Here is a 16,777-nt window from a genome sequence, read left to right as displayed (position 1 = left end):
ATATCCCTTTTTTTTTTCTTCATATCATAATTAAATTCTTTTTTTTTTTTTTTAAACTAATTTTTAAAATGCTGAGCTTCTAGTTAGCTTTGTGTCTAGAATATATTTCCCCTGTTATTCTATATAAGATATTCACCTGATTTTATCTGTGGAGATTTAGAGGAAAAGAATTATAATTCTGGTTAAGGAAATAAATCGCCTGGCCAGTACGATAAACATCCTTATTATTCCAGTGACTGGACTGTTTACAAAAATAATTCATCCTTTCGTTATTCTTTTTCTCCACAGATACCCAAAACTTTCCCCTGCCCAGTGTAAATTAGTTTATATTATTGTGGTGGTGTACACCTTTTAAAAATTAAATTTCAATCATGAGCAATTAATTATATTCTTATTTTACAATCATTTGCAAGTCCTGAATAGTCATTTTGTATACATACAATAAACCAGTATTCTTATTATTCAATGCAAATAACACTTTCACATAGATAGAATTCACCCAGATTCTTACAAGCACACACACAGGGATTACTCAATCAATCAACCTTTTTTTTTATCATATCCATACTTAAAAATAAAACATTCTGAGGGAAAAAGAAAGCTATACCTGTTATACTCTTGTTTTCCACTTTTCAATTCAGACGGGAAAATATTATTAATTTAAACTTAATATATACTCATACTCAGTTAATGTTGCACAAATAATTTGAGTTTGCATGTTCGTTTTTCCTAATAGCCATGCTGTCATTCACGATTCTGGTACATTCCTATGCCTGTGTAAAAATAGCTGGAGGAAAAAAGGTGGGGGCTACTTGCAGCTGCTTATTACAATACATACAGGCGAGAGAGAGAGACAGCTGATTTTGCCACTGACAGTGAGGGAGAGGTTTGTGCGAGGGCTGACAGGTTAGTGTAAGTTCATTAGATGACAAAATGTTAGTGCCCATAATGAGTTTATACAGGAAAGTAATCTTAACACTTTATGCGCACGTATTAATAAACAATTATTAACTTAACTTTAAACAATTTTAACTTAACTTAACTTAAATTGCCATGCTATTTGAAATCATATACTGTCCGTTTTACTTATCAGGGACTTACTGTACACTTGATTAAACAATAGGGACTCACCCTTTGTTACATAAATCACAGACTTACCCTCGATAAAACCAAAGGGACTCTCACCCTTTGTTACATAAATCGGGGACTTACCCTTGATTAAAGGGACTTACCCACGATTAAACAATAAGGACTCTCACCTTATGTTCTTTTGCCCTTATAAATTTAGGTTGTTTAGTTTCGCAGAGGAAAAGGTGAGAAACAAATAAAAAAAATCTTTACTCACCCTTTTTCCTGTGCGAAATTCCACTTCTGTCACCAAAACTGTTAGATCTCTACAGATCCGGTCCTTCTAGGGCAAGCAAAACCTTTTCTCCCGGGAGCTACTGAAACGCAACAGATATATAATTATTTCAAATAGGATGACATATACGAGCTCGGAGCTGTAAGAATTCAGGGAGGCACCTTGGCTGAGTTCTTACAACTAAATTTTAATGGTTCATAAGCAGGTTTATATACACAAGGCAGGGACAAAAATACAGTTGTCATCTGTTACAAATATGGGTACACATCTAAATTTACATGTATCCTTCACATAATGCCTTTTCTGTAGAGCTTAAAACATTTAACTGCAGAGCAAGAGACATATACAATGGTGACTTATAAGGCAGCCCTATCCTCTGTGGTCTTATTTTAACAATATTTTGACAGGCATTGAACAGTTGGTCTGAAGCTATTTACAATAGCCTCACATGAAAATAGCAAGGCCAGCATATTCTTTTTAACCTTATCAATTCCAGAAGACAGAAGACAGTTTTAACCTTACACTTGGGGTCACACTCGACTCCTCTCTCACATTTGCCCCTCACATTCAAAACATTTCTAAAACCTGTCGCTTTTTCCTCCGCAATATAACAAAGATACGCCCTTTCCTCTGTTGCTCGACTGCTAAAATTCTGACTCAGGCCCTCATTCTCTCCCGTCTTGATTACTGTAACCTCCTGCTGTCTGGCCTTCCTGCCTCTCACCTGTCTCCCCTACAATCTATCCTTAACGCTGCTGCCAGAATCACTGTACTCTTTCCTAGATCTGTCTCAGCATCTCCCCTCATGAAATCCCTCTCCTGGCTTCCGATCAAATCCCGCATCTCACACTCCATTCTTCTCCTCACTTTTAAAGCTTTACACTCTTCTGCCCCTCCTTACATCTCAGCCCTAATTTCTCGTTATGCACCATCCAGACTCTTGCGATCTTCTCAAGGATGTCTTCTTTCTACCCCCTTTGTATCTAAAGCCCTCTCCCGCCTTAAACCTTTTTCATTGACTGCCCCTCACCTCTGGAATGCCCTTCCCCTCAGTACCCGACTAGCACCCTCTCTATCCACCTTTAAGACCCACCTTAAGACACACTTGCTTAAAGAAGCATATGAATAGCACTGTGGCTATTCTGAACACATGGCACATAAAGCTTGGCCCCCTGCAGACGCACTTACCAGAACTCCCTCCTACTGTCTCTGTACGTTCTCCCTACCTACCAATTAGACTGTAAGCTCCTCGGAGCAGGGACTCCTCTTCCTTAATGTCTAAAGCACTTATTCCCATGATCTGTTATTTATATTATCTGTTATTTATTTGATTACCACATGTATTACTGCTGTGAAGCGCTATGTACATTAACGGCGCTATATAAATAAAGACATACAATACAATACAGTTAGAAACAGAAGCAGTTGTTTAAAGTGCTTGTTTTTTATAGTGTGTACAGTTAGAAACAGAAGCAGTTGTTTAAAGTGCTGGTTATTTAAAGTGTGTGCAGTTAGAAACAGAAGCAGTTTGAACAAGGAAGCGGTTAAACAAGGTATAGTTTATTGAAGTACAGTTTACTGTTAGTACTTATAAACTTCATAGTTGCTAGAATGAGCTGGATTGAAAATGCCACTCAATGCACATCTTGTCACATGTATGTGCACTTGGAGAAGCTGTTCCAAGGAGCATACCGCTGTGGGAAGTGTGAGCGGGTGGTCTCTTTAGAGTCAGAGATTGCTGAACTGAAGAGGCAACTTGCAATATTGAGGGACATTGGCAATCTTGAAAGGGGTTTAGAGCTCACTGAGCAGGCCCTTGCTTCAACTAGTGGTGCAGATGGTGGCACTGTTAGTGAGGAGCAGGTAGGTAGCTGGGTAACAGAAGGGGAAGCAGGGGCAATAGGGAGAGGCAGGACGTTTCTGAGCTGACACATCCCAATAGATTTGCCATGTTGAGTGAAGATATTGGGAATGTCGGGGCAGAAATTGCATGGCTGGGGGAGACTAATTTCTCTAGCAGCCAGGGGAATGGTTCTTCCAGCACAGTGGGGTCTCAGGATGCTCAGATACAAAGAAAGATTGTGGTGGTAGGGGACTCCATTATTAGGAAGGTAGATAGGGCAATCTGTTGCCATGACCGCATGAACCGAACAATTTGTTGTCTCCCGGGTGCTCGGGTTCGGCACATTGCGGATCGGGTAGACAGATTGTTGGGGGGGGGGGCTGGGATTGACCCGGCGGTCTTGGTACATGTTGGCACCAATGACAGAGTTAGAGAAAGTGGAGGGTCCTAAAAAATGATTACAGGGATCTAGGCTAAAAGCTTAAGGCAAGGACCTCCAAGTGTACTCAGCGCTTCACAAAGAATACAGTACAGGGAATTATAATTATACAATAAGTGCAGCAAAATCAGACAATAGGAAAGGAAATCCCTGCCCCGAAGAGCTTACAATCTAAGGTTGTACTTAAGTCTGGGCCAGGTTGTTAAATGTCAGATCTGACATGGGGCATGCTTGGCGAGAGCAGGGTAGATCTCATCTTCGGAACCAGTGCCTCTCTGGGAAAAATCCATAGCATGTGGTAATGTACTGTATAGGATTTTCTGTTTTACCCCTTTTAGTTTAAGAAGCTGTTCTGCCCTATAGTGTAATTGTATGTTTATTTTGTAATACCTTTTCTGTCATTCAAGCACTGTGACAAAGATGAGATATTAGGGGGTCTGGCATAACAACATAACAGCATTTAGGATGAAGCCATTTTGTGTGAATATTTCAATCCGCCATCTTGTCTTGTCTCTGTGAGTCTTAATTTCTGTGTTACATTTCTGTATAAACAAATGTGTGAAACAGGAATGGAATTTTTTCGCTCCTAGCTAAATTTATTGACCCTTCCTCATCCAATCAGCTTCAAATTGAAAGTGTAAACAGGCTAAAGGTTATGAGAACCCATGAGATAAACTTAGATTCGCGCAGTGAAACTAGTTCTCACACAAATGCCAGGTGGTAGGATAGGCACATCCCATTTAACCCCAGAATGGTTTCTAGCTGACAGGCAGTTATACAATATTATTATGTATTACAAAATGACATCAGCTTTAGTATTGTTATGTATTACAAAATGAGGTAATGTTTAGTGACGTGCAAGCCCCCCCATAAAGGGGTGGAGCTTTAGAATTTAGGGTATAAATATATGGCATACCATGTTTATTTCTTAGAGAGCTTTTGTTTTGAAGCTGTCTCCGTTGTGCACTTGACTTGAATAAATTCACGTGTTATTCTGTTTCAAAATAACCTCAGACTGTGTTTTTTATTTACGCTTTTCACAGATGGCGCATTCCGAAATAGGGACTCAATATCATCGGAATCGAGCACCCGGATGAATCACTCCTCCATCACTCAAACCTGAGCACTCATATTAATCAAGGTAAGGCTACCTGCATTTTTTAGACAAACAGCCTGATTAAATTGTTTTGAGTGGTGCGTGGAGCTGATTTTTGAACGGTGTCTTATCTGATGTGACGAGTAAGAATCCCTAGCAGTTTCACGTGAATTTATTATTCTCTGTTCCTGTATTCATTTTAAAGTGTAAGAGTTGTTAAGAGTTGTTAGGGGCTAAGGTAAGAGTCCCGTTAAAGGTTTTGGTGTTTTGGTGATGAAAGTGAGTGTTTGTATGCGTAAAGGGATTGTTTTCAGACCGTCCTGGGTTATGATAAAATATTTTTGTTGTCTGAGCAGGACGGGTCCCTGATTGTACATTTGCTCTGTTTTGTCATTTACTTACCAAGTGAGTTATTCATGGAGATCTGGTTAGAAAGTCTTATCTGTATCCATGTTATAAAAGTATAAGGTTTATCAGGACTGGGTTGGATTCAAGTTTTTCTTTGGTATAGTTATGGTGAGAAAATGTGATTGGGGAACAGTCTCGTGACAGGTCCTTATTTGCATATTTACACTATTCAGAACAATAACATGCCAAAAGAGTTGTACGTAATCAGCTTGCGCTGATTATTGTAACGCTAAATTGTACAGGTCAATTAACAGTTGATTGCTGTAGCCGAAGTATTGTACAGGTCAATTAAATTTGATTTCTGTAACCGAAGAAGTATTGTACAGGTCAATTAAATTTGATTTCTGTAACAGGGAATAATGGGAAACCAAAAATTCTCAAAGGATTGTGTGTCTGCAGACAAAGATAATAAAGAATGAATACAGAGAACGAAAAGAGACAATATAAATATATTTTGTTGGCCAGTGAATGGCACTGTTTGTACTATTATCAACTAATTGCGCAGATGTTTAAATGAAAGAGGGGTCTTTTTCTGTGGGATTGATAAGCTCAGGGAGCGCCGTCTCGTGTGTTTTTGAATCCCAGAGGGAAACATACCTTACGTTAATATGGGTCAAAAGAATTATGTTGAGGGACAGAAGGGTCCCGCTGCATTAATTTTTACCATTGCCAGGACAGAAGTTAATATAATAACAAGTGAAAAAGAAAGTGAATAGGAAAGAAATAGCAAGTGAATTTGCCGATAGATAATTAAGGCATATGTGTTGTTGAGGAAGTAGATATTGAGGGTTATTTTTATGACGGGTTTATATGCAGAAATTGGGATAAAATTAGAGACTGTGTGTATATTGTTTGGAAGGGACATAAAGTGTTATAAGTGTAAAAAGGTAGGACATGTTGCCAGTAATTGCAGAGCAGCCCTAAGAGAGAGAGTAGAAGAAAAAGAATCTGATTTGAAAGGTTTGTTAGTACTGGCCACACGAGTGGGTCTTTTAAACCAGAAAATATTCTTTTTCCTTCTGTTCTAATGGCAACTAGAAAGAGAATAAAAGCAGGTTATTTATATGAGAAGCTGATTCGCTGTGTAGGAGAGAAGTTTGTGTCTATGTTCTTTGTGTGTCTGTATTGTGGTTTCTGTATTGTGTGTAAACCAGTAAAAACATGTCAATTGCATTTCTATAGGATTAGGATATGTTGGAGAGATTTTAAGCTTGCACGTATTGTTTAAATTATATAGGGTGTGTTCATAAGTTGATCTAACCTCAGTTTAGTTCATTGTCCCATTTTTATTTTTTGAGAGGCCATATTTTTATTTTTGAAAGGTCATATTTTTATTTTTTGAGAGGCCATATTTTTATTTTTGAGAGGCCATACATTTTTTCGGTTTTATTGCTGTGGAGAGAGCTCCATTTTTAACTTTGAGCTGAAGTTTCAATCCAGTAATTAATATTTAGAAGACGGAGAAACTGTTTTGTTATCTGTTTTGCACTTTCAAGGTCTTTTTTGGCGAAACGCCCGGGCTGGCAAACTGCCCAAGATAAACATGCTCTGAAATTTTTCTCTGAGTGTCTTTAAAAAATAACGCTGTCTCATCCTAACGGCGGCTAGATGTGCGGTGGCTGCGGCCTGGAAGAAGGTGTCTCCTCCCTCAAAACAAATAATAATACAAAGAGTACAAACAGTAAAGGACATGGAAAGACTGTCAGCCTTCCTGAAAAGTTCTTCCTTCACATTTAATAAAATCTGGGACCCATGGGAAACCCATATGACTCTGTTATGCCGAACTCACCCATAATAACCCAGAAGTAGATAAAATGCCACGACACAGCCAAGAGCCGACAAGGAGTAGGAGAGTAAGACCTGTCTTGGTCGTACCCCTTCCCCCCCCCCCTCCCCTCCCCATCCCCTTTTTCTGTTTCTACACTCACGCCGCCCCGATGGACCAACTAAGGCCAGGGGGGACGTTGAGCCTTTCTTCTTTCCCTTCAGTTAAAGAAAAAAGATGTATTAGGCCCATACTCTGCATTACTGTATTGTCAACACTCTGTAAAAATATGATTGCCTAATAAAAAAAAATTAAAAAAAAAAAAAAAAATAACGCTGTCAGTGTGTTCGGCATTGTGCAAAGAGATTATATTACAAGAAATTTAGTGTGAACTCCTATACAAAAGCATTTGACTATTATATGAATATGTGATATATTTTATAACTTTTAACCATTTATTTTTTCCATAGGTGTTCTATTTTATTATAAGCAGTAGTTATTGTTAAAATATTTGTAGAATGTTTTGCCAAAGTGGTGCATTGGGAGTCACCTCTCGTTTTTGGATATGTTCTAGGTATAGAGTTAAAGGACAGGTGATACCTAGTTGCAAATACAGTTACATAAGTGAGCAGGGTATATATTATATGCAAGGCATTTCATATTTTTAGCAGAATAGTTACAATGGAGTGTTTGGGGTGGAGGCCTGACTGGAATTGGCTTGGGGCATTTGTCTTAGTATAGTAATTGTTTAATTGGGAGTGAACACATTTTTGTCCATGACTTTGGATAGTAGTGTATTGCCGTGTATGACTTTATATATATAGCGTCAAAAATGTTCTCAGCACTTCATAAAGAATACAGTAGAGGGAATTATAATAGAATAGTAAGTGCAGCAAAATCAGACAATAGGAAAATAAATCCCTGCTCTTAAGAGCTTAAAATCTAAGGTTTAAGGGAAATTTACAGAGATAGCAGGTGAGGGAATAAGTGCTGTAGATGGCAGTGCTTGGCCACAATGGGTGTGGTAGGAGTGACTGTGTGTGAAATAATAGCCATGAGTGCAGGCTATTGGGATGTTTAATTTGTGGGGCAAGTTTTAAGGTTAGTTAGTATTTTATGAAAAGGTTGATACCATTTGCATCGGAGGAGATGACAGTGAGGCATGAATGAGAGCAAGTGTGTATTGGGAGAAGAGATATTGGTCTGTAGTTTGAGACAGTGTTTTTGTCCCCACTTTTGAAGATTGGGACAGCTCTGGTAGTTTTCCAGGTTTTAGGGATATGGCCTGTAGACAGGATAGAGTTGATTATGGAAGCAATTGGTTTGACAATGGCTGAGGCCCAAAGCCTTAGGAACTTAGATTGTAGTACAGTCAAGTCCACATTAGCTGCTTAGTTTTAAATATGAGGAGCATTAATAGGAGATACCTCTGTCTATATGCGGATGTTAAGACAGTAGTAAACACATTGATACAAGAATTTGTTCTTAGGTATAAATTATCTCCCTGTGGGACACTTATGGGATGACTTATGACTATCAGTAGTTCAAAGGAACAAATTAAGGACCATCTATTGGTAATAAAACAATTAATAAGTATTGTATTCCACTAATACATTTTTTGAGTCTCTCTAGGCATAAGGTATGATAAAAGTGCACCTACACGAGACGGAGTTAAAGGTCAAGTAGTTCCTAAACAAGCATGCTCCTCATCCCAGATGAAAGGGCCCGTACTAACCACCAATACAGCAATTAAAGTGGCAGAGTTCTTTCCCTGGACCCAAAGTACAGTAAAGCTCATTCCAGCTCCACCAAAGACCAAAGTCACCTAAAGCACAGCCACATCAAGTTAATGTTTTGACGAGACATAAACTTTGACCGTTAACCAACGAAAAAATAAGATACCAGGCAGAGGTCTGATCTTATCAGGAATATTTCATTTTTTAAAAGACTCAAAACATTCTATTTTTTCAGAGACTCAATATTTCTGATTTCTATCAGAACATTTCATTTTTCAGAGACTCAATATTTTTATTCTTTAGAGTGTGTTTAAGTTAGAAATTTAAGGTGTATGTACAATTGAGAGAAAAAAAGATTAGTATTATAAAAGGCGCCAACAAGAAAGGATATAATCACCACCAGGAGGAGACCGATGAGGATTCCAGGTGATAAAGATGTGCTTAAAAAGAAAGTAAAAAAAACACAAAACATAGTGTAATACTGTATAAACAAACAACATATAATATTAATTATATATCAGCTGAGATCAAGGGTGAATTGAAAATAACAACATTTAATAAAATGATTAAAACACTGGACATACAAAACATATACAAATGAAAAATACAATGGGTAACAATTAATAGGACAATTAACACGCCTAACACAGGCACCAGCACAGAAGTTCTCTGTCATCTCATCCAAGACGAGCCGTGCTGAATAGGAACTGCAGGCTGCTCATTCGGGTTGCCGGAGAGATGCTGAGACGGTGACACCAGCAGCAGTGAAGCCTTGCGGTTCGCACAGACGGAACGAACTTGTTTCAGTCTGACATCTGTTTGGTGCATGGGTTTGTCCCATACAACGCTTTTAATACACTGGCAAAGTGTGAGTGTGCATTTGTCTTTTTTCGTGGTAAATTAAACATTTATTATTGGATTTTACACATGGATCGGGCGCTTTTTCTTTTCTAATATATAAATATATATATATATTTATATACACATATACATATACATATACAGTATACACACACACATATATATATATATATATATATATACACACAGAGCCATATGCACATTCTAAGTCAGCGGTGCGCAAACTGGGGGGGCGCGAGACTGCCGGCGGGGGGGCGCGGGGTTTACAGAGGCCCCGCGCGCTTCCCAAAAGGCACTTAACTTTAGTGCCGGGGGAGCTGCAGGGCCTCTGTAAACCTTTACTTACCTAGGCTCCGGCGGCTTCCTTCCTGTGTCGCCATGGCAACGCGGCGTCGAGGTCATGTGACGTCATGTTGCTATGGCAACGTGACGTCATGACGCCGAAGCGCAGGTAAGTGGGGTTAGGGGGGGCGTGGGAGTGAGGGGACCGCCGGCAGGGGGGCGCAGGGAAAAGTTTGCGCCCCCCTGTTCTAAGTGACACTGCTTTGCATTGTCACATAAATTATATATATTTTTTTTTATCATTTTGCATGAATGAAAGACTAGAGTGACAAAATGCAAAGAAGTTTCACTTCATACGCATGTGATCGGCACAAACACCTTTCTTTAATAATTAAATAACAATTTAAAATGTAAAATTATGGAGTATTAAGTACCTCCAACACAAAAACTGTGAACAGATATACATATTGCTGAGATACTGATTCCAATAACTCCAATATATAAATTAATATAGAGATAATAAATTTATACATGTAAATATCTGTGATAAGGCATACTAAGTCTACAGTCCATTTTATATAGAAAATGTGTATTTAAGCTTACATTTTTGAAAAATGTATTTATTATTAAAGGAAACTGTAAATACATACAAATAATGTACTAAAAATGATCTCCATATATATTCATGTTTGACATCTAGCAGTGTACTAAAGAAATAATAATAAATCAATGTGTCCAATACATTATAGGCAATCAAGCCCAGGATTTAATCATAATAATATAAAGTTTGTTCACATATAAAGTATCCAATTTCAGGCACGCAAATGTATATAGATCCCATAAATTGAAACACAATATAAAGCTATTGAGCTATTGGAAAAGGGAGATGAGGAACAGATAAGGATAAAGTTGCCCATGTCATATGAATCCATACTGAGATGGATAAATGATTAATTCGGGCAAAAAGAAAACGGGGTAGGAGGGAAAGAGGTTGGGGCGGGGGAGAGAGAGGGAGTGGAAGGAAAATAGGTGGAAAAAAGGGGGGGGGGAAAGAGACCCATTAAGCAATCATAATCACTCCCCACTCAATAAAGGGTCCAATCTTCAAAAAATTACTAATGACCCAATCAGAGTTGAGACCAATTGGGATACATTTATGCAAAACAAGCTGATATACCCGGCGTGGCCCGGTATGTACCCCATTTAACAGCTGGCTGGCCCACACGTTCACAACTTCATTCCCCTTCCCAGCTGCGCCCCTCCTCTTCACAGCTCCACCCCCCTCCCCTCCTTCACAGTTGCGTTCTCCCATCCCCACACATCACTCCCCCCCCTCGCCCCCAAATTGCACGTCACTTAACTCTTCCCCCCCTGCACATCACCCAACTTTCCCCCCCCCTTGCACCTAACATGAGTCTCCCCCCCTTGCACGTGACATTACTGTACCCTCCCTTGCACCTCACATTAGTGCTCCCCTGCCTGCATGTCCCCCTGGCCCCCACCACACAGACTGTCTCCCCTACACAGTGTCACACACAGAGACACAGGAGTAAGAGGCGCAAGTTTGGAGGCGAGTGCCGGTGGGGAGGAAAGGTGGCGCTTGTAGCAGGAGGCATCCAGTGTCCCCCACGGACTACCCAAGGGGAGTCAGCTGCGCCGCCACTGCCCTGCCCCCCCCCCTGCGCCCATGTCCCGCAGTGCGCGACCAAGCAGGGTTAAGGGCGCGGCGAGGGGGAAGTGCGCGGCGAGGGGTAATGGACCGCCCGTCCCAGGGTACAGTCAGCTGCGCCGCGGCCGCCACTGGGCTGCCCCCCCTGCCTATCTCGTGGTGCCGATGGAGCAACGCGGCACCACAACACGCGGGGAGTGTGTGAGGCGGGTCGAGTGGAGGGCGAGTTGAGGTGGAGGGCGGTGGTGGTTGAGGTGGAGGGCGGCGGATGCTACCTGGAGGCTCCGTCACAGAGGCACACACGGTGTGAGGGTGGTGCGACTGTCACGCCCTGCGAAGGCAGGGCCGTGACGTCACCCCGCAGGCCTATAAGGTGAGGGTGCAGACAAACATTTTTTTTACTCCTATATATAAATATTCAATACATTTCTCTGCAGTCTAATTTATTAACTCTGTCCCCACCTTTAACCATAGGTGCAATATGCTTTATACCTTTGAAGGTGAATCGATTGACATCGCCCAATGCATAAGATTATAAGAGATTGGGTGAATTAAATCAAATCTCTTAATTAACCGAATGTTCCTGGATTCTCTGTTTGAGCAATCCGATTGTCCTCCCCACATATTGTTTTCCACGGCCACAGGTTAATAAGTAGACCACATACTTGGTGTGACAATTAATAAAGGTATTAATATTGTGACTCTTACCTGTGACTGGAAAAAACCATGGGGAGGATTGCATCAAGGGACATGTAATGCAATGATGACAGCAATACAAACTTTGGGTTTGGTTACAATAGAAGATTCTTCAGAGTGAAAGAAGCTGGGATATAGTTAGCTAGGGTCTTTGCCCCCCTGAAAACAAATTTGGGACCTTCGTCCACTATTGTCCGTATTGCTGGATCCAATTGCAGTACTTTCCAATGTTTCTTTTACAATTGCTTTGATTTGTTGACGGAGCACTGAACTGTGTAACAAAGAGTGGGGTTTCCCTCTTAACTTCCCGTTCTGTTGTTCTAGTTAGGGTAGATGCTCTGTTAATAATTTTGATCTCTTCTAGAGCTCTTTCTAGATCAATCGACCTATAGCCCCTGGCAGTGAATCTATCATATAATTTGTTGGATTGCATGACAACATCGTCATAGTTCGGGCAATTCCTCCTAAATCTTAAAAATTGACCTTTAGGAATGCCTTGCAGGAGAGTCCTAGGGTGGTAGCTGTCCGCCCATAAAAAAGTGTTGCGTGAATTTGCCTTTTCGATAAACAACTGTTTGAATGTGCAACTTAAGATCAACGTATAATAATAAATTTAAAATATGTATATAGTGAAAATTATAATTGTGAGTGAATTTTAAATGTGAAGTGTTTGTATTAAGTAATTGAATGAAATGTGATAAAGAAGTAGTGTCACCATCCCAAATAAAGATCAAATAGTCTATGAAATGTTTGTAAAAAAATTATATTACTTCTGAAGGGGTTCCCATCTCCAAATTTGTGGAACAGCTCACACCAACCCATGAAAAGGTTGGTAAAGGAGGGGGCAAAACTAAAAAGTGAAGTGTCCCCAAAATGAATGTGCTCTGTGACAGTGACAAATTTTTAGGGGCAGCCTGGAATTTAATATTAAAAATTAAAGCCTCTGATTGCCGTACCCACCAAGATGGCTGTCTATGTTGTAGGCTCTTGGCCATCTTATTGCAGTTAAAATTGTTGACAAACTGTGTATTATGTTTCTCTGTAAAACAGCTTATTTCCCTATGGGTATTTTACGGTTGGGATTTGTAAGGCTCCATTGTGTGGTGGGCTGGTAATATACGCAGACCGGCCAGTGCACAATGGAAACTTGGGCCATAATTTAATTTGGGTTAGGAGACGTTTCATCTCTTCGCCGATTGGCCAGCACTTGATGTAACTTGGCTTCAGATGGAGGCCGGAAAAGTATGTAAGCTGATGCCTTTCAGAGCTTCACGGTTCTTACAGATATTCTTAAATTCATAGTCTTAAAATAGCAAATGGGTCTCTGAGCCAGAAAGTCATTCCAGAGGTGGAGTAGGTAGAGAGGGAATCCTACAAATAGCTAGCCCTTGAGAAAGCAGTCTACCCTAAACGTACATCAGGTATATCTGCTGATGTAACTCTGTCAGCGTCCTAGGTCCTCACACGGACAACATTCGCAATGGTCGCTCAATAAATACTTCCAGTTATTTAGGAACGGAGGACTCGCACAACCAAATTCTGAAGCCCTATATAGAGTGCATGAATTTTGGCATAAGGTGTTACAAGGGGTTCAATAGCAAGAACAGCTGCCAAGACCTCGTCCGCCTAGCTATTTTACAACAAGCCTTTCCTGTATTTATATTGGTGTTCCCTGTATCCATGTCAGTGTCCCTTGTATTTTACTTCATCTTATAGGACCTTATTAAACTTGTTTTAATCACACTCAATATTACCGGTAATCACTACTTTTGTTTGGGATATTCTGATCTTTCACTACCAGTGAACCAATGCAATCTTGCACTGGTTAACCCTTCATTGGCTCATAGCCACATTTGTAATCTTTATTAATCTGAATATCGAGTGCATGCTATTTGGGGGCTTCTCTACCTACTCTCCACCTCTGGAGTGACGCTCTGGCTCAGAAACCAGTTTGCTATTTGATTATTGTTTTGCTGGTGCACCCTTTCACACAACAAGTCTGAGTGGGTGTCTCTCTCCCCCTGTCTACTTCATAGTCTTGGTGTCAGATTTTAACCTGTAAAAGAGCGGCTATAATCTCAGGATCGTAGGATACCCCGAGACAGACGGATTGTGGAAAACATCCTGGGTAAGTTAACGACAGCAGCGCTCAGCCAGCTACAATTCTCCCCATAACCCTCTAAGCTGTCATAAGTTTAAGCTTGTTTTGTGCATTGTGTTGCTCCTGTTGGCTTTGGCCGACATAAACTCAGTTCATTTGACTTCTTTGTTCTATCTGGTGTTTGTGATCCCAGTGTGCTCATCTGGTCTTCCATAACAATTATAATGACAGTATCAACTTACCCGACATTTTTATTATCGCGGCATTGCTATGCTACTAGTGTATTGCCCAACCCTACTATGAACTTGCAAATGGTTTCTCCGTTGTATGAATCCTCTGGTGGTTGCTACTAAAATGGAATTGTTTCTCACACTCTGTTAATGTTAAAGGGTTCTCCCCTTTATAAATCCTATGGTGTGTGAGCAGCCTGCTCTTGCATGAAAAGCTTTCCCCACACTCTGTACATGTGAAAGGTTTCTCCCCTGTACGAACACTCTGGTATTTGAGATGGCTGCTCTTTATATGGAATTGTTTCTCTCATACTGTACATGTGAAAGGTGTCTCTCTTGTATGAATCCGCTGGTGTGTGAGAAGGCTGCTCCTCTGTGAAAAACTTTTCCCACACATTGGACATGTGAAAGGTTTCTCCCCTGTATGAATCCTCTGGTGTATGAGAAGGTAATTGCTCTGTGAAAAACTTTTCCCACACTCTGTACATGTGAAAGGTTTCTCCCCTGTATGAATCCTATGGTGTACGAGGAGCTTGTGCTTCTCTGAAAAGCTTTTTCCACACTCTGTACATGTGAAAGGTTTCTCCCCTGTATGAATCATCAGGTGTACGAGGAGGTTGCACTTAATAGAAAAACTTTTTCCACACTCTGTACATGTGAAAGGTTTCTCCCCTGTATGAATCTTCTGGTGTACGAGGAGTCTGCTCCTAATATTGAATTGTTTCCCACACTCTGTACATGTGAACGGTGTCTCCCCTGTATGAATTTTCTGGTGTACAAGAAGGGCGTGCTTGTGTGAAAAACTTTTCTCACACTCTGTACATGTGAAAGGTGTCTCCCCTGTATGAATTTTCTGGTGTAGGCGAAGGGTGTTCTTGTGTGAAAAACTTTTCTTACACTCTGTACATGTGAAAGGTTTCTCCCCTGTATGAATCCTCTGGTGTACGAGGAGGTTGCGCTTCATTGAAAAGCTTTTTCCACACTCTGTACATGTGAAAGATTTCTCCCCTGTATGAAACTTCTGGTGCGCAAGGAGTCTGCTCTTAATATTGAATAGTTTCCCACACTCTATACATGTGAAAGGTGTCTCCCCTGTATGATCCATCTTGTGTATGAGAAGGTCACTCTTGTGCAAAAAACTTTCCCCACACTCTGTACATGTGGGTTTCCCCCCTGTATGAATCCTCTGGTGTATGAGAAGGTTGCTGCTCTGTGAAAAACTTTTCCCACACACTGTACATGTGAAAGGTTTCTGCCCTGTATGAATACTCTGGTGTATGAGGAAACTGGAATTAAGATGGAATTGTTTCCCACATTCTGTACATGTGAAAGGTTTCTCCCCTGTATGAATCCTCTGGTGTTTGAACAGGCTGCTCTTACAAGAAAAAGATTTCTCACACACTGTACATGTGAAAGGTTTTTCCCCTGTATGAATCCTCTGGTGTATGAGGTGGTGGCACTTCTCTGAAAAACTTTTGCCACACTCTGTACATGTGAACGGTTTCTCCCCTGTATGAATTTTCTGGTGTCTGAGGAGTCTGCTCTTAGTGCTGAATGGCTTCCTACACTCGATACAATTAAAACGTTTCTCCACTGAGTGAATCCTCTGATGTGAAAGGAGTTTTCCCTTCAGTGAAAAACTTTTCCCACAGTCTGTACAGGTAAAGGATTGCATGCTAGTGTGGACACAAAGGTGTGTGAGCAAGTCCCTCTTTAGTGAGAAACTTTTCCCACACTTACAACAGACAAAAAGCTGAGAACGGCGGCAGCTTCTTGAATCTCTCTCATATCTTATGCTAGAACCATATGTAGAGTCAGTCTGTGCTGTGTTCTGTACAAGGCTTGAAAATTCCCCATCATGTAGCCCTGGTTCCTTGCACGTGTCCATCATGTGGCAGGAATCATTGGTTTTTGGCACTTCTGGGCTGCAGGGGGTCAGCCAGCTTCTGGACATAGAGGTCCCGTTCTCCTCCTCCTCCTCCTCCTCCTCCTCCTCCTCCTCAATCAGGTAGGTCTCTAACAGAAGGAAACAAAAACGAGAACACTCAAATAGTTTCAATTTGTAAAGCAAATTATGAATAAAAACTACTTGCAGGGGGCGTGGCCAAGACATTGAGGAGAGCAGTCGCATGCTGGCTCTGCTCCGCCATTAAAATAGAAATAAACGGGAGGTGCATGCTGGGAAGCAAGGAGCATGGAAGCTTGAACTGAGAGCTCTGTGCCTCACTCCCTGTTTTTCTAAAAAAACGAACAACAAAACTGGCAAGACTTGAATAAAAACACCACCT

The 16,777-nt window shown here is 40.7% G+C and overlaps 2 protein-coding genes across 2 annotated transcripts in view; both read right to left on the bottom strand.

Moving 5' to 3' along the window:
- LOC142472496 (uncharacterized) overlaps nt 1-16,777 on the bottom strand; it is a 664,758-nt gene that overhangs the window by 209,301 nt on the left and 438,680 nt on the right. The gene's annotated exons all lie outside the window — the stretch shown is intronic.
- Nucleotides 11,235-16,777, bottom strand: part of LOC142472493 (uncharacterized) — a 118,362-nt gene continuing 112,819 nt past the window's right edge. The window contains exon 4 of the mRNA XM_075579551.1: nt 11,235-16,505. Coding sequence (XP_075435666.1) covers nt 14,797-16,505 — 1,709 coding nt within the window. The 3' untranslated portion in view covers nt 11,235-14,796. The remainder of the gene's footprint in view (nt 16,506-16,777) is intronic.

This window comes from Ascaphus truei, chromosome 22, assembly GCF_040206685.1.
Source record: "Ascaphus truei isolate aAscTru1 chromosome 22, aAscTru1.hap1, whole genome shotgun sequence".
NCBI classification, from domain to species: domain Eukaryota; kingdom Metazoa; phylum Chordata; class Amphibia; order Anura; family Ascaphidae; genus Ascaphus; species Ascaphus truei.
This window is presented reverse-complemented; position numbering and strand designations above follow the sequence as displayed.